Here is a 22,157-nt window from a genome sequence, read left to right on the forward strand (position 1 = left end):
TTATTAGTCTACAAAGAACAGCTGAAATACATTAACATTGTTTGCTCAGATGACTAAGGCTTTGCTATCTGTAAGGTTTGGTTAACAGAACATTCCCAGCGCTTTTAATTTTAAAGCTGCCACTTTTTCCCCTTGGTTTCAGGTCTTGTCTGATGGAGCTGATTAGGCTCAGTCTCAGTCCTTGTGGCTTGTATTTACATTTTGGTTTGTAAGAGATTTCTAAGAGAAAGCCAGTTGCTTTTATAGTTTTCTAAAGAACAGTTCTGTCACCTAAAGATATTAAAATCAGTGATACGATCTTTATTTTTTTATTTTTTTTTTAAACTTTACAATATTGTATTGGTTTTGCCATACATCAACATGAATCCGCCATGGGTGTACACATGTTCCCAATCCTGAACCCCACTTCCACCTCCCTCCCCATACCATCCCTCTGGGTCATCCCAGTGTACCAGCCCCAAGCTTCCTGTATCCTGCATTGAACCTGGACTGGCGATTCATTTCTTATATGATATTATACATGTTTCAATGCCATTCTCCCAAATCATACAGGGTTACCATCTTTCTAAATTCCATATATATGTGTTAGTATACTGTATTGGTGTTTTTCTTTCTGGCTTACTTCACTCTGTATAATCAGCTCCAGTTTCATCCACCTCATTAGAACTGATTCAAATGTATTCTTTTTAATGGCTGAGTAATACTCCATTGTGTGTATGTACCACAGCTTTCTTATCCATTCATCTGCTGATGCTCAACATCACTCATTATCAGAGAAATGCAAATCAAAACCACAATGAGGTACCATTTCATGCCAGTGAGATTAGATCTTTAACAAAACTGAAATTTCTTTTACTAATTGTCTGTTTTAGAACTTTAGAGTTTAATTTACCATGCCTTCAAAGGTTTATATATAAAGTATTTAGCAGAGATACTTTGGAGTTTACAAATTAAACCCAAAGCAAAATCACTATTTTTATTAGTCCTTGTATTTTAGTTCCCAGGTTTTTTTTTTTTTTCTTTTTTCTTACTTGTATGGCTCAGGTAACATTATTGGTTAGTATGTTTAGTTATTATCTCCTGGGTGGCAATCTATATCTCTTATAATACCACGCAGTAGAACTATTCTCCAGTGAAACATGTCTATCCCATTGTATAATTAAACAAGAGATTTAAACATTTTCTATAAATCCATTTAAATATACCAATTTTATATACTTTTATCTAAATTCCATTAACTTGTATACCTTTTAACTTCAGTTTCTCTCGTCATTGTTGTTGTTCAGTAGCTCAGTCGCATCCGACTTTTTGTGACTCCATGGACTGTAGCCCACCAGGCTCCTCTGTCCATGGATTTCCCAGGCAAGAATACTGGGGTGGGTTGCCATTTCCTTCTCCAGAGGATCATCCTGACCCAGCGTTCAAACCTTGTCACCTGCATTATGGGCGGATTCTTTACCACTGAGCCACAGGGGAAGCGCATTGGAAGTTTTTTTTTTTTTTTTTCCTTTCGTTCCCTGTCCATTTTATCTAGTTTTATATAAAAAGTTCTGGGATCCCCAGAGTGGGGTTGAGCCAAGATGGTCAGGCCCCTTGGCCTAACTCTTGCCCCAAATAACTGTTGGTCAGATATCGCAATGTGAATTTCTCTAGCCCCTTAAATAATGGCTGCAGCCTGATGGCCGCGAGATCATAGGTGTTCTCCTTCCTGAGTGCCCTTAGGGCTCACCAGCTCTCGTAGGAAGGCTGCAATCACTGGTGACTATAGCATCCTCGTTTGCTGATATGGCAGAAGATATTCCATTTCTCACTTTCTTAAACATCTTTTATTTCCTCTAAGCCTACATCCCTTTCCTCTCTCATTTCCTTATTAATGTGATATTTTGTGTGTGTATATAAACTGCTTTTTATCATTTATTAAAATTTTTTGTATTGTATTGAGATATCTATTATATAAGTTTCAGGTATACAGCACAGTGATTCACAATGTTAAAAGTTATTCTCTGCTTATAGTTATAAAATATTGACTGTATTCCTGTGCTGTACAATTAAAGGTAGTATTTAAGTCTGAATTCTAAGGAGATACTCATTTTTCCCTGGGTATCTCCCATATATACATGAGGTATACATGTTAATAAACTTAGCCACCTGATGCAAAGAACTGACTCATTGGAAAAGACCCTGATGCTGGGAAAGATTGAAGGCAGGAGAAGGGGACAACAGAGGATGAGGTGGTTGGGTGGCATCGCTGACTCGATGGACATGAGTTTGAATAAACTCTGGGAGTTGGTGATAGACAGGGAAGCCTGGTGTGCTGCAGTCCATGGGGTTGCAAAGAGTCAGACACAAGCCACTGAACTGAACTGAAACTTTTGTTTCTTTTTCTCGTGTTAATCTGTCTTTTATTAGAGCCTAGAACTCAGAGGGGTAGAGGGGAAATTATTTTTCCTCCCCTACAATACGAATATTTTAGAAAATAATTTTATGTATCTATCTATTTAGTTGTGGCTGTGCTGGGTCTTCGTTGCCGTGAAGGCTTTTCTCTAGTTACGGAGAGCTTTCCTCTAGTCATGGAGAACCGGGGCTCTTCTCCAGTTGTGGTGCGCAGACTTCTCCTTGCAGTGGCTTCTCTTGCTGTGGCGCACCGCTCTAGGGTGCAAGGGCATCAGTAGCTGAACCACATGGTCTCAGGAGTTGTGGTTCCCGGGCTCTAGAGCAATAGTCATGGCACAAAGGCTTAGTTGCTCTGCAGCACTGGAACCTTCCTGGATCAGGCAACGAACCCCAGTCTGCTGCATTGACAGGCAGATTTTTACCACTGAGCCAGCAGGGAAACATCCCAGTATTTACAAAAAACTCATTCTTTCTCAAGCTGAGTGCTTTGTCTGGCTTTTGCTTGTTGGGCTTCAGAAGGGGTACCTTAGGTCTTGAACTACAGTGTGCTTCCTTGACTGCAAGCCCCAAGCTGAGCTCTGAAGTCCATCACTGTGTTTGTGTCAAGGTCATTCTCCCCATGTCTGCTCCCAGCCAAGAAGTAAGCCTGATAGTCTTGGGGGCTGAGGCAGACCCCTTCCTGGGGGACATGGATTCCTCGAGAGCCTTATGGAACTTTCCCCAGCTGACACGGCAGTGTGGGATGCCACCACCCTGCCTCCCGCCCCTCTCTCCTTCACTTTGGGTCAGAACTGCGTCCATCTGAATGGTTCTCCAGCCTCCTCAGACTTCCTCCTTCTCTCTCACAGGGGTTTTCTTCAATGAAATCCCTGTAGGTTAACCCCATCTTGAAATCTTCTTCTCAAACCTGGACTACCGTCTGGATTTATGAACTGAATGCATCTTATTTATTGAATATCAGGAGAAAAGTAAGAGAAGGGGGAACACGTAAGTTAAGCAGGGCTGTCCAGGTTTGGAACGAGTACAGAGAGTGAAAAGGTAGTCCAGAGAGTGAGCAGCTGAGAGAGGAACACTCAGGTGAGCGCTGGGTGGGGACAAAAGGATGCTTTATGTCCCCAGTGACCCTGGGACCACAAGGAAACCTCTGAAGGGCTGGGCCACCAGTGGGAGGGGCCTCCATTCTGGGTCCCAGCGGTCTCAGCCCCCAAATCCTCAGCCCTAACTCCTCTGACTCTCTGAGGTTCAGAAAAATTGGCAAATTCTGCACATCACTGAGAGCATGTTCTCTGTTGCCAGGTGCATTCCCATGGTCAGACGTTGGGGGAGCAGCTACTATACGCAGAGCGTGAGGCAGGGTATGGGACAAATTATGACAGTACAAGACAGAGTCTGTCCTCCACCAGGGCTTCCCAGGTGGCTCAGCAATAAGGAATCTGCCTGCAATGTAGGAGGCACGAGTTGGATCCCTGTGTTGGGAAGATCCCCTGGAGAAGGAAATGGCAACCCATGCCAGTATTCTTACCTGGAAAATCCCTGGTGGGCTACAGTCAGTGGGGTTGCAAAGAATCAGACATGCCTGAGCTACTAACACACGTATCCTCCAAAGGCTCACAGTCTGTCTGGACACACAGGACGTTCAGTGGATAGTGAAGAGGTGGAACATCCTGGAAAACATGGTAAGTGAACACAGGGCACAGGGTGGCCAGAGGCCTCCTGGGGAAGAAGGTAGGACACAGCAAGAGGCAGAGTGAAGAGGAAGACTAGAGGGAGGAGTTATAAACCAAGGGTCTGCTTTCCAGAAGATCCAGAGAGAGGCGCAGTGCGAGGAGGGATCTACCTTGGGGTCTAAGAGGCAAGATTCCAGAGTAGTGATGAAAGAGATTTTCACATATTGGGATATAGGGAAGCCATTCTGGCTTATACATGAGTTCACTTGAATTTTATGTTAGTTAAGATAGCCTGGTTGTGGCCTATCAAACAAACTTTGTACGTCTGCTTTAATTACTAGGGAAAAGGACACCCTGACCAGAAGTAAAGAATGTCCATGCTAAAAATGAAGAATTAAATGCCCTTCCTCCTGGGATTCCAATGCTGGTCCTTCTCTGATGGTAAGACGCCCTTCCCAGGGGCCAAGGCTGTACTGACTGGATGTGTACATGCTGGTCTGTTCTTTTTTGAATCATTGGAGAAATATAAGCCTCACTTCTTCAATGTTCTTTGTTCTGACAAGATATAAGACTGTGCAAAAAACCCTACTTCTCTAGAGCACGTTCTCAGAGTAATCTGAAAGCTGGCTACTGGGCTAGCTGTTTGTTTGGCTCCAATAGAACTCTTTTCTATTCTTATTATAAATTGTTTTTTGGTTATTTCTGTTGACAGAGCGCCAGGCTCTCTCTCAAACACTGGGAGGGGACAACTTCCCTGGTACCTCCTGGCTAATCTACAGGCCCCTCTAAACACACCTGGAAATTAGACAGACAGACACACACACATCTGAAGAAAGAAACAGGCAAAGCCCCAAGCACCTGGCTCAGAAGATTGAGGGAAGGATGAGAAAGACTCATCTTCTTCCTCCACCAAGGCAGAGTTCCCTCCTCCTTGGCTGAGGGGACCCAGCTCTGCAGAACGATGACCAATTCCAGGAGAGAGAAAAGGCATCGTGCAGCCGTGCTCCAAAGACAAGGCAGTGGCAGGAGCCTCAGCTTCACCTAAGGCCACAGGGATGGGAGGCCAGGCCTGAAGCTGCAGCCCCTCCTGCCTTTCCAGGTCCCGTGCTTCTGTTAGGGGTTTGTCCCCAGAAGTGGTACCGACCCGGGTTCTGGTGAGGTAGGCAACAGTGGGCCTCTGGGCTGGACACCTGGTATTTGTCAGGTGGAATAAAATTCAAGCTTTGTTCTCACTCCAAGGACAAAGTTAATGGCAAAAGTTGAGCTCTGCTGAAGCAGAGATAAGGTGCCCACTCCTGAGGTTAAGGAAGACTTCCCTGTGTGCACATGTTCAGGAAGGCTTCTTGGAGGTCAAAAAGGGAGGCCCCCCCCATAATAAGCGTGAACATGTATGTATAGGCCTCTGCGATGGGATCCAACTTAGAAGAACATTGCACATGCTACAGTTCGCAAGGGGCTCATAGCATATTGTTAAAGTATGGCCCATTATGGTGCCCTGACAAACAAGGGATGAAGTCACAGTGGCCACATTGCCCTGGGGGCAGACTGTACCTTCCTTAAGGCGATATCCTATTTTCCCTGCTGGTGCCAGTTTCTCAAGACTATATGACCACCCGACTGTGAGACCCCTTCGACTAAGTGACCATAAGACCCCAGCTGCAGGCTAAAGATAAACTGAGGCCCCCTTCCTCCAGGGCACAATTTCCCATCGACAGGGTAGAAGAAGGGTTGGCTGTAAAAAGAGAGCACTGGTTTCTCTCTATAGCCAGTCACTTTCTTTCTTTCTTCCTATAATAAATCTTTCTCTGCTTGAATGCCTGGCTCACTCTCTTTTTCATTGCGCTTGCCTTACGTTTCTGGTACTGACACATGGGAGGGAAGACCCACTGCGGCCAGGTGGGCTCCTCTCCTGAGCCCACCTCTGGTAGTTCCCTCCCTTGGACCTTGCTAAGAAACCGAAGGGAGTCCCCAGGATGGGACTCTCCACTTGCCTTCCTGGATTGACATCCACACGCAGGCTCTAATTTCATCAGCTGCAGGGGTGAGTGAATTCCTGCTCTCTGGGATCCTCTTTCTCTGGTCTGGTTTTTGAAGCCCTAGAGCTAGGCAAAGGATCCCCTCAGCCCTTGGGCTCTGGTCTCACTTTGCAATAGGGGACGCCCACTTCAAAAAAATAAAATAGCTGAGCACCGAAGAATTGGTGCTTTTGAACCGTCGTGTGGTGTTGGAGAAGACTCTTGAGAGTCCCTTGGACAGCAAGGAGATCTAACTGGTCCATCCTAAAGGAAATCAATCCTGAATATTCATTGGAAGAACTGATGCTGAAGCTGAAACTCCAATCATTTGGCCATCTGATGTGAAGAACTGACTTATTTGAAAATACCCTGATGCTGGGAAAGATTAAAGGCAGGAGGAGAAGGGGATGACAGAGGAGGAGGTGGTTGGATGGCATCACGGATTCGATGGACATGAGTTTGAATGAACTCTGGGAGTTGGTGATGGACAGGGAAGCCTGGCGTGCTGCAGTCCATGGGGTCACAAAGAGTCGGATACGACTGAATGACTGAACTGAACTGATTTCAAGGTAGATCCTGCTGCTGTCAGGCTATCTGAGAAGCCCATGAGAGTGGATATGCCTTTTCTCTGAGACCTTTCTCCTCGTTTTTCTCTCGCCCTAGTTTGCCCTCCCTCCGTATTCATCTATAATGGGAAATTCTCAGTCCCAACCTACAAAATCTACCCCTTTAGGCTGCCTTCTCCAAAACCTAAAAATCTTGGGTTTTCCAGGAGAGATAAGGCCAACACGGCTCCCTTATCACTCTAACGCTGTCTGGCCACAGTCTCAACTGGATATTAGGTTCCAATGGCCAGAAAACAGAACTCTCCATTCCAGTTCTTTACGGGACCTCTGTAACTTTGGCTGCCGCAATGGCAAGTAGTCAGAGATCCCTTACGTTCAGGCTTTCTTTGCTTTCCACCCAGGCCCTCTCCTGTTCTACTCCTCAAATACTTTTAGCCTATCCTGGGCCACTTCCCCCCAATACTACATCTCCTGATCCCTTTTTGGATTTTTCCTCCTCTTCTTTTGACCCTTCTGACCACAGTGCACCTCCAATCGCCTCTAATCCCACCGTAGCAGACCCGGTTCCCCAACCTCCACCTTAGGTTCCCCCTCTCCTCTTGCTCTCAGGTGCAGGCTGCCACCACTTCTCACCCTCCCTCCAGGCCTGTTTGGAAGGGGCTCTGGGGCTTTGATCCATCCCTGCTACCAGAGTCTCAAGTCCCATCCTGACCTCCCTAAATCCCCTCCTCACACCTGGCTGCAAAGGGCCTTAAAGAAACAGGACCCTGAATCCCTCCTGCTCCCCTCCTTCCCTTAGTAGAGGTGGCTGGTACAGAAGGCATTGTTCGGGTACACATCTCATTCTCCCTCTCCGATTTATCTCAAATCAAGAAACGTCTTGGCTCTTTTTCCTCTGACCCTGACACTTGTTTCAGTTCAGTTTAGTCGCTCAGTCATATCTGACTCTTTGAGTCCCCATGGACTGTAGCATGCGGGGCTTCCCTGTCCATCACCAACTCTCGGAGCTTATTCAGATGCATGTCCATTGAGTCGGTGATGCTATCCAACCATCTCATCCTCTGGCATCCCCTTCTCCTCCTGCTTTCAATCTTTCCCAGCATCAGGGTCTTTTCCAATGAGTTAGTTCTTCTCTTCAGGTGGCCAAAGTATTGGAGTTTCAGCTTCAGCGTCAGTCCTTCCAATGAATGTTCAGGATTGATTTCCTTTAGGATGGACCGGTTAGATCTCCTTGCTGTCCAAGGGACTCTCAAGGGACACTTTTATTTAAAATAATTTAAATACTTCACCCAGTCTTATGACTTGACCTGGCATGATATTTACACTAGACTGTCTTCTACCCTCCTCCTCGAAGAGGAAGAACAAGTCTGTCAAGCTTCTCAGGCTCATGCCCATGAAATACATCAAACTGATGGTACTAAACCTGTAGACCTAGCTGCCATTCCCAGGGACAACCCTGACTAGGCCTACCAGGCAGGGCATCTGGGGTAAACAGCCCATAATCACATGGTGACTTGCCTTACTACAGCCCTCCAAAAAGCAGGACATAAGTCTGTTAACTTTGATACACTCAGAGAAATAACTCAAAGACCAGATGAAAATGCAGCACAAATTCTAGCTAGGTTAACAGAAGGCATTGTTCTGTTAACCTAGCTAGAATTCTGTCCCCACAAAAATATACAAAATTAGATCCAACTTCAAAAGAAGGTACTATTGTCCTGAATACCCATTTGATTCCCAATCGTCCCCAGACATTCAAAAAAAGCTAAAAAAAGGCAGAGAGGAAGGCCCGCAAACCTCTCAACGAGATCTTTTAAATTTGGCTTTAAAATTTTTCAATAAATGGGAAGAACAGGCAAAACTAGTAAACGCTCAAAGAGATTAGGCTAAATATCATCTCTGAACCTCTGCTCTACACAGCTCCAAACCTTAATCCTCTGACAGAGAAAAGAAATCATCTAGGCCCTGTTACAAGTGCAGTAAAGAAGGGCACTGGGCCCGCTCATGCCCAAAGCCCAGGTCCCCTCCGGGTCCATGTTCTAATTGTGGCATAAAGGGACATTGGAAGGTGGACTGCCCTAATCCTCTCTAGGGATCCGGACATCTCCTCCCAGTCCCGAGCAGGAGTCCTCAGACCCAGCTCTGCCCAGGCTCCTCGGACCGGCTGCTGAAGACTGAAGGTGCCCAGAGCCCCAGGCCCCAACTCTCATCACCTTTACGGAGTCCAGGGTATCTCACAGTGGCAGGGAAGCCCATCTCTTTTCTTATCAACACAGGGGCCACCTGTTCTGCCACACCTGCTTATTCCAGAAAAACTAGTCTTTCAGATCTCTGTCGTGGGGTTGACGGTTTAGTGCCTACACCACAGATTACCAAGCCTCTGCCTTGCACACTTCAAAATACCCCTTTCTCTCATTCTTTCCTCATACTCCCAAAATGCCCCACTCCAATCCTTGGAAGGGATCTACTCTTCAAATTCTAGGCTTTCGTCACTGTTCCAAATCTTTCTCCTGACCTGGCCTGGCTACTCCTTCTCGAACCTACTATTTCTTCACCTCCCCCATTACCCTCCTCGTCTGTAAACCCTATAGTCTGGGATACTCCCACCATACTCCCATTTATATTTGTCTAAAAGATCCAACAAAGTTTCCAATCAACCTCAATATCCTATTTCCCAAATACATCAACAGGGATTAAAACCCAACATCTCTAAGCTGCTGCGTCAGGGTCTCTTGTGCCCTACTCACTCTCCTTATAAAACGCCTATCCTACTTGTTAAAAAGCCAAATGGCTCCTACTGTCAGGGTCAGGACCTGACCCAGGGATTAAACCCAGGTCTCCTGCATTGCAGGCAGGTTCAGAGCTACCATATGATACAGCAATCCCACTCCTGGGCATATATCCAGAGGTGATAGGTGATGGAGAGAGAGAAACTGGGAGTTTAGGATTGACATATGCACACTACCATACTTAAAATAGATCACCAACAAGTACTTACTGTGTGGCATAGGGAACTCTGCTCAATATTCTATAATAACATAAATGGGAAGAGAATTTGTAAAAAAATTGATACATGTATATGTTTAATTGAATCACTTTGCTATACACCTGAAACTAACACACATTTTTAATCAACTATATACTCCAATCAATATAAAATAAAAATTTAATTAATTAATTAAAAATAATAAATATTGATATTGAGCATCTTTTCACATGCCTATTGGCCATGTGTATGCCTTCTTTGGAGAAATGTCTATTTAGATCTTCTGTCCATTCTTTAATTGGGTTCCCCGTTTTTATTACTGAGTTGTAACAGTTTTTCGTATATTTTGGAAATTAAGCCCTTGTCAGCTGCATCATTTGCAAGTCTTTTCTCCCAGTCTGTAGTTAGCCTTTTTTGTTTTATGGTTTCCTTTGCTGTGCAAAAGTATGTAAGTTTGATGAGGACCCATTTCTTTGTTGCTTTTCCTCATCTTTTTGTTTTCTGTTTCTACCAGAGTAGAAGCCATCTTGAACGGGCCTTCTGTCAGGAACTTTAATTCCCCTTAGATGGTTGCTGGGAGGAAGAGAAAGTTAGTTTTTTTTTTTTTTTTTGAATGACAAATAATACTGGATCATTATAACTTATGTAATTTCCAAAGTTGTACAATTATACAAAAAAAAAAAAAAAAAAAGGAGGGCACACAACCTGTAGAATTACACAGAATCCTCTTCAAAATGCATTGGCATTGAAATTTTGAAGGAAAAAATAAACAAATGGGACAGAAGCAAACTTGCAGAGTGATGAACTGGCCTAATTTCAATACTGTTGTGTCTATGGGACTCAGGAAGCTGGAGGAGAGGGAGAGGGTGAGAGAAGGGCAGGTCAGTGGAACGGTCAGGACACAGACGACGTTTATCAATTAAGTTTGCCACCTGAACTGGCACCGGAAACAATAACTGAGTTGGCTGAAAAGTTTCTTCAAGTTTTCATAAGATGGTATGGAAAACCCTAAGGAAACTCAATACAGTGAAGAGGTCAGTGATCATCCAAGGCAAGCTCAAGATAGGGAAGCAGGAAGCCCTGAGCTCGCCCCTCCATGACCTTCTTGCCAGAAATTCTTCCCTGACGACCTCTGATCAATTTCTATTAATTAGGAAGACCAAAATGACAAAATGATCTAACTAGGAATGTTCTGGCTATCAGACCACGAAACGCTAAAATAAGTGGTTAGAGGAGGAAGAGGCAACATCCTGGTCGCGAGCTAGCAGTCTGGGGAAACTGCAGGTTAATGACTTTACCGGCCTGGCCCTGGGGCGGGGCGCCCGGGCTGAGGAACGCCCGCAGCGCCCCAGAAAGGATCCGCTCCTCTGACCTGCCGTCCTCCACTCCTGCAAAATCGAGATCCAGATGGCAAAGGGAGAGAGAGGTGGCCCTGAGACCCGTCTTGGCTTCCTGGACTTGCTTCTCATTGTCTGGTTCAGCGGGACGCCCGGCGGTGAGTTCCGGGATGAACCTGCGCGGGGCGGGGGCGCGGCGCGGGGAAGTTGGGTGCGCGCGGGTTCGCGAAACTTCTTGGGGGGTGGCGCCGCCGCCCTCTCCTCTTTTCCCTCCCCTGGGTCCTTTACACCTCGGTGGCTCCCCCGGGCTACTTGCGGGCTCTCCGGGCGAGAACAGGGGTGCCTTGGTGAAGCAGTAATGCGGGGACTTTGGGAGAAAACGGGGCCAGAACGTACAGGAAATGCTGTTGAGGCCCGCCAGGGCTCAGCCCGGCCCTGGGAAGTGGGAGTCCTGGAGCCCGGGGAAGGGACCCAGAGCCGCCCTGAAAACCACAAGCCCATGATCTGGCCTTCTGCGCCGTCGCAGCCGCCGCGCAGCCGCCGCTGTCCTGCGTGCGCCAGGCTCCAGCAATACTGAACCTTGAATTTCCACATGTTCAAGCTGGTTTTAGAAAAGGCAGAGGAACCAGAGATCAAATTGCCAACATCCGCTGCATCATCCTAAAAGCAAGAGAGTTTCAGAAAAACATCTATTTCTGTTTTATTGACTATGCCAAAGCCTTTGACTGTGTGGCTCACAATCAACTGTGGAAAATTCTGAAAGAGATGGGAATACCAGACCACTTGACCTGCCTCTTGAGAAACCTGTATGCAGGTCAGGAAGCAACAGTTAGAACTGGACATGGAACAACAGACTGGTTCCAAATAGGAAAAGGAGTCTGTCAAGGCTGTAAATTGTCACCCTGCTTATTTAACTTATATGCAGGGTATGTATGTATGTATATACATGTGCATGTATATATATCATATAATATATATCCATGGGATTTTCCAGGCAAGAGTACTGGAGTGGGGTGCCATTGCCTTCTCTGACCTCAAAGGCAACTATGTGTAAAAAATTTACACAAACATTTTCAGTTCAAGCTAATAAAAGTGATATTGAGAAAGTATTCCACATCATTAAATCTGTCTTCGAAAGTTCAGATGCTAAAGAATTCCTAAGGCACGTGTTCTGGAAGACAAATGTGCTTCTGTGATGCTGGGTAATGTATGTGACTGGCTGGCTCCAAGTGGGCCTCGACAGGCACCTTCCTCCTGATGCTGGGGGACTGTGAGAGGAGAGTCAGACACAGGCCCCCAGGGCTGCATGCAGCTCTGTGAGACACTGGGCCAGCTTCTGGAACTCCACCTCTCCTCTGGATCGAAGGCCCAGCACAAGCCATCACATAAATAGTTCATCAGGACAGTTGATAATCTGGGCTATTTGGTAACCCTCTTTCAGGTACTGGGCCACATCAAATGGGTAGATGTCCACTTAGGGCGTTTGGCCAGAGTCATAAACACATGGGCTCTTTTAGTAGCAGCATGCTGACTTCTTAGTTGTGGCATGCAGGATCCAGTTCCCCGACCAGGGATCAAACCCACGCCCCTGCACTGGGAGTGTGGAGTCTTAGCCACTGGATCACCAGGGAAGGATGGAGAACTCATTTTTAACCAGACTTTCAAAAGCCATCCATCGATCCCGTGTTTTTGTTGTTCCCCAGACAGTGAGAGTCCATGAGGAACAAGACTTGGAGAGGGATTGGCTTTGCTCTTAACTTGAAGTTGTCATCAATGACAGTGATCCTAGCTGCCAGGTCTTTGTGGAAGACTTCTCTTCTGACCAGGTAGCTCATTTCACAGGCAATCTGGGCAGCCATGTGAACTAGGTTTTGTTGAGAAGTTGCCTGCAGACTATTGGTCTCTACATATTTGCACTGTCGTGAAAACAATTTAAGATACCCCCAGTACATGTAAGGCAGTCCACCATGGGCTTTTCCCCTTCTTCTGTTCACACGTGGCTAATAGGAAGATTTCTGTGATGAAGATCTCATAGCTCACAACTTTCCGGGAGCATCGCTATCAGCTGAATTTCACAAGCTCGAACTCTTAACTGTTTTTACAAATGCTTGTTGCTCTTTATCTGGATCTTTTTCATCTACATAAACCCCATGGATACTACACCAAAAGGTACCTTCTGTGTATATCTTTTGAGTTCCTCTCCCTGGATAGATATTTTGATATCATTCACCTAAGCTCTGGCCTCCAAAAGAGCGACACTTCTCAAGTCGTACTCCTCTAGCCACAAGGTCAGATAACTGGAGATGGGAGTTGTATTGTTGGATGTGTTGCCTCTCACATACCGAGACATCTGGGAACGACTGGGACTGAGACAGCCCTTGGGAACTACTGCTGGCGCTGATGCTATCTCCCAGTTCAATCCTTTTCACACTATGAACATGCAAAACAGCTAATACTAGTACTACAAGAAATATACCTGGACAGCAAACCCCTAGGCTGATATAAAACACACGTGTAGACATGGCTGGAGCTGCATGTACAGGATCATAAATGGGTTCCTCCACTGGTCGTTTTGTCTAAGGCTGAAGTTTTCTTGATTTCTGGATGGCAACTTTTCCTTCGTTTCAACTCTAAGATGTGAAGCTTTTTGAAATTACTGTCAAGTTGAGGTGCATTTAGTGTCGTAACTTCAGAATCTACTTTGCCAGGACAGGACAGCTCGAGCCCAAACACTGATACAGTGCGTGGGAGTTCTGGGGCCAAGGGGCGCTGGGGCGGCAGGCAGCCTAGCGGACCCAAGCGGTACTGGCGGCGGCCTGCCGGATCCCCATCCCAGGGAGACCACCCTGCACATCCATCCTGCTGTGAGTGCCTGCCTCTACCACCCAGGAGAAGCCAGGCCACCTGATGCTGCCCACCTGGCCTGAGCCCTTGAAAGGTGAATAGCTCCTACCCCGGCCACCCTGCTGGTGTTAACTGATCCATGATAAAGAGCGCTGGTCCTTCAAGGGCCTAGAGCTGTAGGGAAGGGACCTATTCCCTTCAGCAGTAGTAAGAAGGGACCAGAGGCAGTAGGGAAGGGACCTGGTGGTCCTTCAAGGGCCGAGTGCAGTAGGGAAGAGGCTTACTCCCCTTCTGCAGTAGTAAAAAGGGACCAGAGACAATAGGGAAGGGACCTGCTGGTCCTTCAAGGGCCGAGAGCAGCAGGGAAGGGACATACTTCGCTTTTGCAGTAGTAAGAAGGGACCAGAGAGTCTCAGGGAAGGGATCTCCTTCCCTTCAGCAGGAGTAAGACGGGACCAGAGAGCAGTGGGAAGGGACCTGCTGGTCCTTCAAGGGCCGAGAGCTATAGGGAAGGGACCTACTTCCCTTCAGCAGTAATAAGAAGGGACCAGAGAGTCTCAGGGAAGGGATCTCCTTCCCTTCAGCAGTAGTAAACAGGGACCAGAGAGCAGCAGAGAAGGGACCTGCTGGTCTTCAAGGGCTGAGTGCAGTAGGGAAGGGGCCTACTTCCCTTCAGCAGCCTGGAAAATCCCATGGATGGAGGAGCCTGGTAGGCTGAAGTCCATGGGGTCACTAAGAGTCGGACACGACTGAGCGAGTTCACTTTCACTTTTCACGTTCATGCATTGAAGAAGGAAATGGCAATCCACTCCAGTGTTCTTACCTGGAGAATCCCAGGGATGGTGGAGCCTGATGGGCTGCCGTCTATGGGGTCGCACAGAGTCGGACACGACTGAAGCGACTTAGCAGCAGCTTTTGAGGTATAGGTATATTTTTACAAAATAGTTTTAAAAATTGTTTAAACACACATATTTGAACTAACAATCTTACTACCAACTGCTTTTTATTTTCTTAACTTCTACAAGGTAATGTAGTTGATTCACCTTTAAAGTTTTGCTTTCTTTCACTAGTGTTGAGAATGATTTGTCTTCAACATGCAGTACTTTTTATTAGGTAAATAAAAACCATCCAACAGTTATGGGCTAATGCCCCCCGCTTCTTTATTACAGAGTAGCTACCTTGGTCCAAAGTGCCATACAGGAATCCACAGGTGTGAGCAGAGGATAGTGGCCATATAACAACTCTGGGCTCACATCTAGGCCAGAGATGTGGGTCTTGTTTGTTCCTTGTGGCCCTGCTTATGCCAAAACACATAACCACTTCTGTCCTATGACGGCTGGCCTAGCTGAACTAATGACTAGGGGTTGATGAGCACACATCACGATGGGCAACCCCAGTCCCTGACCAGAGGCCTCATCTCTGCCAGGCCCCAGGACCACACCAGGAGCCACGTTTAAATGGTGTGACTTTCCCCACTGCAAGTGGCATGGCCTAGCTTCAGAACACTCGGGATCTGTGTTGTGAGCCTTCACATAGAAAATGGCACGTAGTACCTTTCTGGCCACAGATACCTCTGATGTCACCAGTTCTGCTGGGTCATCTGCCCAAGAAGCAGCTCCAGCCATGCCCATCATTCACCTATTGTGACTGCTTTTGTGCTGGGACAGCAGGTTGCAGCAGAGACCTAGGGTCCGCAAAGCCTCAAGAATTTCTTCTGTACCATTACAGGAAACCTAAGGCCACAGTGGTATTAAATGGAGATAGGATAGGAACCACACCCCTGCAGCCCTCGAGAGATTGTAGATTGGTACCTGTCTCTGTATTTCCTCCAGGATGTTGTACACACATACTATTGGGGATGGGGAGGTAGGGTCTGAAGTTTGAATCTGGAATTGACTACTACAGTAGTCTTCACCCCATGATAATCTACTAGCTACTCAGGTCTCCATGCCTATCACAAGGCCAGGGCATGTGAAATGACCGCTGTGTGGTCTGTGGACCCAGTGATAACCACTGTAAGCAGAACCTGGGACTGCTGTCCACTGATGGCCTGGTACTCCAAGCATGGCTTCAACAATTAGGGGACCATGATGATGCTACGATTCCTGTGCCTGATATTAGAAACACACTAGGTGCAATATGAATGTGAGAGTAGTTTCTGCTTCTGCAGGTTCACTTACCCCAGTAAATAACCGTGTGGCTCTTTGGGAAAGAATGGAAGGACTTTTGCACTAGATGTGGTGATGAAAGGACCCTCCTCTTTAGAACATGGCTTCTTTCTCTGGTGACACCTTCTGAGAAGTGGCTCAGATCCGGAAAATGGGCCTGGATCAGGTGTTTGGTAGGAATGGCTGCCTTTGGCTTCCTGATCATCCAGCTTTGTGTTCTGTCTCTCTTTATATCTTTCTATGGTACAGTTTGTATCTAGGTTCCTGCCCATCTGTTTGCCTTTAGGATCGCCCTGTTCTATGAGCCAGCATCATATTCTCTGCAGTCAGGCCCTGGCTGGCATTGAGACTCCCTAATCACTTTGACCACTGCACCTACTTTTCTGCGGCCCTAGAGCACCCCTACTTGGAATCTGATTTTTCTACAACTTCCATCCCTGTTCCTGGTAGAAGCCCACAGGAGCACGGTCTCCTACCACCATCCCTGACCTTCTGCAAAAGTCAACCTTGAGCTGTTGGAGATGCTTCTCATCTGCGCTTTCCTCTCGAGCTCCATAGAGTCCATCAGGCTTTCCCATGGAGCTGGTGGATTGCACACTCTCCTGCCCTTTCATACCGTGTCCACCCTGGCAGATTCACTTCTCTGAGCCTTGGATCGCCTCCTCTACCACCTGCCTCGGAAGTTCTGGATTTTCTCTTTCATGCCCGATGGGCCAGGCCTTTCTCCAGGATTCCAAGACCTGTCCTAGTGGGAGATTACCATGTCTCCCCAGCCTTGCTAAGCCCAGTGACCCGTGATTATAAACTCTCCCTTCCCCAGCTCTGGGTTCTGAGCTCATCCTTCCCAACCCCAGCCTCACTGACTGTGATCCGCTTCCTCAGGAACAGCCCCCTCACCCTCTGCATCTCTCACAGGACACTCAGAGAGAAGCTGACAGTCCTCTGGGTTTAGGCCTTTCCTTCTGAACCAGCCTGGCCCATCCCTGGGAAAAGCATGTGTCGGTTAGTGCCACATGCGGAGCTTGTGAGCAGAGTGGAAATGGGGCATATCCAGGGTTGTGGTGTTTCTTGCCTGACTGAGGCTTTTCGTCTTCCTCAGTCGTACCGGATGAGGGGCTGGGGAGGGCAGGCCGGGCCATCCTGCTCTGTCAGCCTAGACCTGCAGTCCTACTGTGCTCTCACAGAACTGGGGTGGAGGGCTATGGGTCTTCTTCCAACCTCACCCTCACTGCGGTTTGCTTTCACAGATGCTCACTCTCTTTCCTTTGACTTCACCGTCGATCCTCAGCCCAGACCTGGACATCCATGGTGTGAGATTCAAAGCCAGGTGGACGGAAAGGTTCTTCTCTCCTATGATTGTGGTCATGCAAAGATCATAATCCCAAGTGTATTGGGAGAAGAAGTGAAAACCATAAAGGCCTGGGAAACACAGATCGAAACACTGAGAGACATCAGGGACTGGATCAAGGACCACATGCATGACTTTACACTGGAGAAACACATGCCCAGAGGTGAGTTAGAAAGTCCAAGTACAGGAGGGCCAGATTAGGGGCTTAGCTACATTCACTGTTTATAAGTAAAAAATATAATTGAATACTGGTCCTTCCCTAGTAGTCCAGTGGAAGGAGTGGCCTCTGGGGAGAGCACAGGGCCACATTAGCTGGGCCAAGGGAGGTGGACCCAGGTGGGGCAAAGAATCTATCAAGCCCAGAGGCTGAGCTCTTTCTTTCCCATGGTGGGGGCAGACCCTCGCACCCTGCAGGCCAGGATGACATGTCGCTGTGAGGATGACAGACACGTCAGTGGATCCTGGCAGTTTGGCTTGAATGGACAAATGAGCCTCCACTTTGATTTGGAGAATGGACACTGGAGAGTGGGTCAACCTGGAGGCAGATGGATGAAAGAGAAGTGGGAGAAGGACAGAGCTGTGACCGACTTCTTGAAGAAGGTCTCCATGGGAGACTGTCGGGCTTGGCTTCAGGATTTCATGGCGTGCTGGGAGAAAATGTTGAAGACCACGGGTAAGTGAGAAGGGAGGAGAAAGTGATAGTCTTCTCATAGTGACATGGACCCACCCCTGTGTGTGTGTGTGTGTGTGTGTGTTTGAGAATGTGATCCATCAGAGGTGAGTTGTCCTGGGAGAGCAATGACCCGGGGATGCTCTGTCATCCTCCTCCTTCTTCTACCTCCTGACAGCTCTCCTCACAGCACAGGCCTTTGGACAACTGAACATGGATTTTTGCTGATCCCAAACCTGTAGACATCTTTTTGATTTCTGGGATTTATTTTTCACTGTACCCTCTTTCCAGAATTTTCTTTCAAATGTCACCAATCCTTCTTCTGGAAATCTGTCAATACCACCTCTGCTGTCAGCTCCTGAGGATTCCATCCTCAGGTCACCATCTCTGATGTCACAGTAGGACTGAGTGGCTGTGTTGGAAACCCTGCTCCCCCATTAGCTGTCAGAGCCCCATGAGGAGTGGACTCCTCTCTTCCCCCTGTCTCGCCTGGGGATCTATCTCAAGGGCCTCCATGTGATGGGTGTAAACTTCTGCATAATAGAGGTACCTGAGTCAGGGGAGCGAGGAGGCATTTGCCAAGTTTGGGGTCTGGACAAGGGCTTGACTCTTACTCTCCTTGCAGCATCACCGACCACAGTCCCACCTACAGTGCAGCCCACGGCCCCACCCATCAGTCACGTCACCTGGATCGCCCCTGGGGTTCTCGTCAGTTTTGTCATAATGGGCATCGTAGCCTGGATCCTTTACAAGAAGAGGTACTGAGGGCAGAATTCAGAGGGAAGGCGGGGGCACAGGGCCTAGTGTGAGGACAGGGAAGGGAATCCCACAGGCTGAGTCACATCTGTTGCTGCTCCAGGAGTACAGGCCTGGCCTATCCCCTTCCCACAGTTTCTACCGTGGGGCTCCTGCTTGCCTGCTTGACCCACTTCTAATATGCCACTGCATATTAGAAGAAGCCTTTGGAGTAGGGTCTGCAAACGCCTTCCCACCCCTTCCTCCTGGATTTGGGAATCCCATGCAACCCCTGCCCTTCACTGCACCTCCTCATCCTGGAAATGAGCCAGGTGAGTGAGACCTCATATAACCTGACAGCAAGAACTCAGACAAGCTCAGGCCTCAGTTCTGATAGCTCCTCACTGTCAGATGACAATGGGAAGTGAGGGGTGGCTGGGGCACAGGAAGGCTGAGGGCCTATTGATGCTTAAAAGGTTTAGCCAAGTCCCCTGACTGAGCACAGACTGCTGGCTGGCAGGGCCCCGGTAGGTGGTGTGAGAACAGCAGGCACTCAGGGCGAGGGCAGGACTCACGGGGGCTGAGAGCAGCATGGGGGCTCCACATGATGTGTCAGCGGGGAGGGGACCCACCCAGGGGCCAAGACGAGAGGGGCCGGGCTCTCATCCCAGGAGGAAGGGGCAGAAAGGCCTTTGCAGACCCAACTCCAAAGGCCTGTTCTCACAGGAAGTGGCTTGGGTCAAGCAGGCAAGGCAGGAGCCCCACAGGAGAGACTGTGAAAAGAGGTAAGGCCAGGGCTGTGCTCCAGGAGCAGCAACAGTTCGGACTCAGCCTGTGGCCTGCAGGTCACCAGCCTCCTGGGGACTCAGAGCCTCCATCACTGAGAGGCCCTGCCTTGTGCAGAGGTGCCTGGGGATGGGTGGGCCTGAGCTGGGGTGGAGGCGCCCAGCTGGGGGGACCAGGAAGAGATAGGGGGTAGGGACCCTGGTCCTGAGAGCTGTGTGTGCTGCTGGCTCAGAGGCTGGAGGGGAGCGAAGGAAGGAGGTTTGCCTGCAGCCCCCCAAGGCTGTCAGGAAGCAACACCCCTCCTCCGAGGACATGCTCCCTAGTCCTTTAGGCCCACCTCGGGGAGGATCCGGACCTGAGTAAAGGGAACAGGTTGATTCCTCACTGGCTCCAGTCCTGAGCCTAGGCAGGGGGTGTCAGGGCCTGTGGTGACTCTGTGATGCAGGAAGGAAGGAGGAGGTGTCTAGAAGCTGCTGGGCCTGGGGTGGGGGTGGGGGTGGAGGACATAGGAACCCCTCAGTGAGGGAGGGGCTGGAGGGGAGGTTGGGGAGGGACAGCCCCAGGAAAGTGACAGGAGTTCCTCAGCTTCCTGGACCAAGGCCTCTTTCTTTTCTGCAGGAGACTGTGTTCCCAGGAAGCCCCTGACAGGTGCTCTGTTGGCCTCAGGACTCAATCCTTGCTTGGCTGCTTTTGTTCTCCTGCGTTCACTTTAGAGCCAAGAGATCAGACCTTAGGAGTCTCAAGTCTGTCTACCAGTTATGATGACACAGTGGCTGCACCATCTCGAGTCTCTTGTCAAATCTGACGAGCATCCTCCTCAACATCTTTATTTTTTTCAAACCTAATTTCTCTTGGTGCTGAGTGACGGAATCCCTGAACTGAAACTTTCAACTATTTGAACAAGAGATCTCCACAAACAGAACTCTTTCAGTCTTCTTCTAATTTTTGGAAAATTAGACTTTTCCCTGCATTGTGACCTTATTCTTACAAATGATGATATTGCTGGAAAAATACATCTGTTACTACAGGACTCAGGGATTTTTTTCTATGTCCAGAGAAACAACTTCAGTGTATTTTCAATGGAACAAAATTTTACGTTGACTGATTCCCTTCATAATTTATTACTCTATTGGCACTGAGTCATGTTTGATTCTTTGTGACCCCATGGACTGTAGCCCACCAGGCTCCTCTGTCCATCAGATTTCACAGCAAGAATACTGGAGTGGGTCCTTATTTCCATCTCTAGGGGATCTTCCTGACCCAGGGATCGAATCCTTGTCTCCTGTGTTTCATGCGTTGGCAGGCCAATTCTTTACCACTAGCGCCACCTGGGAACCCTTTTTGCTGCTGCTGCTGTTGCTTCTAAGTCGCCTCAGTCGTGTCTGACTCTCTGCGACCCCATAGACAGCAGCCCACCAGGCTCCCCCGTCCCTGGGATTCTCCAGGCAAGAACACTGGAGTGGGTTGCCCTTCCTTCTCCAATGCATGAAAGTGAAAAGTGAAAGTGAAGTCACGAAGTTGTGTCCGACTCCTAGCGACCCCATGGACTGCAGCCTACCAGGTCCTCCCTTTATACTGATCCTTAAATTAATATTGCAAAAGAGTTAAGTACTTCGTGCCTGTTTTCTAATCCAGGAGAAAAGTCATGGTATTTCACCATTCCTCCACATTATGAGACTAAATAAAACCAATGATAACGCTTTATTTCTTGTGGAAACAGAGAATTTAAAGATCACTCCTAAACAAACACGCAGTCCAGTTGTGGAGTGATCTTTAAATTCTCTGGATTTTTAAATGTATATTTCACCATATCCCAACACTAGGTCATATGTTCACCCTACTATGCAGCCATCCCAGTGTTAGTTCTAGGCTGGAAAACGTGGACTAAAAGCCATGTAAATACAGGCAGACCTCAGAGACATTGCAGGCTGGGTTCCAGACCAGGGCGATAAAGTGAATTTCACAATAAAGGGAATCACACAAACTTTTTCATTTCCACTGCAATATAGTGTTATGTTGACATGGAATTCTGTTAAGGGTGCAATAGCTTTATGTGCAAATAAATAATGTACAGACCTTAATACACAACACTTTGTTTCTAAATTAAAATATGTTGAGCATCATCTGAGCCTCCAGGGAGTCATCATCTTTTTGCTGGTGAAGGGTCTTGTCTCAAGGTCTGTGGCTGCTGACTGATTAGGGTGGTGGTTGCTGAGGGTTGCGGTGGGTAGCCCAATTTCTGAAAATAAGACAATGAAGTTTGCCACATTGTTTGACTCTTCCTTTCACAGAAGATTTCTCTTCGCATGAATGCTCTTTGACGGCGTTTTACCCACAGTAGAACTTTCAAAATTGGAGTTAATCCTCTCAAACCCTCCTGCTGCCTTTGCAACTAAATTTATTCTAAACTTAATATTCTAAGTCCTTTGTTGTCATTTCAACAGTCTTCACAGAATCGTCACCAGGAGTAGATTGTATATCAAGAAACCACTTTTTTTGCTCATCCATTAGAGTCAACTCTCGTTTATTCCAATTTTATCATTCAGTTCAGTTCAGTCACTCAGTCGTGTCTGACTCTTTGTGACCCCATGAATCGCAGCACACCAGGCCTCCCTGTCCATCACCAACTCCCAGAGTTCAC

General features: G+C 47.8%; 2 protein-coding genes and 1 pseudogene across 2 annotated transcripts in view; 2 read left to right on the forward strand and 1 right to left on the reverse strand.

The window, feature by feature from the left end:
- Positions 1 to 22,157, forward strand: part of LOC113898549 (UL16-binding protein 3-like) — a 128,718-nt gene that overhangs the window by 42,697 nt on the left and 63,864 nt on the right. The window lies entirely within an intron of this gene.
- On the forward strand, positions 10,980 to 20,655 carry LOC113898563 (UL16-binding protein 3-like). The gene is made up of 5 exons (XM_027551829.1): positions 10,980 to 11,123; positions 17,225 to 17,488; positions 17,723 to 17,998; positions 18,621 to 18,753; positions 20,135 to 20,655. Exons 1-5 carry the CDS (start codon positions 11,036 to 11,038, stop codon positions 20,319 to 20,321), a joined length of 948 nt encoding a protein of 315 aa, XP_027407630.1. The 5' UTR covers positions 10,980 to 11,035; the 3' UTR covers positions 20,322 to 20,655.
- Positions 12,248 to 22,157, reverse strand: part of LOC113898544 — a 29,074-nt pseudogene continuing 19,164 nt past the window's right edge.

This window comes from Bos indicus x Bos taurus, chromosome 9, assembly GCF_003369695.1.
Source record: "Bos indicus x Bos taurus breed Angus x Brahman F1 hybrid chromosome 9, Bos_hybrid_MaternalHap_v2.0, whole genome shotgun sequence".
Taxonomy (NCBI): domain Eukaryota; kingdom Metazoa; phylum Chordata; class Mammalia; order Artiodactyla; family Bovidae; genus Bos; species Bos indicus x Bos taurus.

Excerpts from the sequence above, each read along its gene's own strand:
- LOC113898563 (XM_027551829.1), top strand. The coding sequence starts at position 11,036 with ATGGCAAAGGGAGAGAGAGGTGGCCCTGAGACCCGTCTTGGCTTCCTG. Across the intron at positions 11,124-17,224 it reads GTTCAGCGGGACGCCCGGCG|ATGCTCACTCTCTTTCCTTT; the intron begins GTGAGTTCCGGG and ends TTGCTTTCACAG. Across the intron at positions 17,999-18,620 it reads GAAAATGTTGAAGACCACGG|CATCACCGACCACAGTCCCA; the intron begins GTAAGTGAGAAG and ends CTCTCCTTGCAG.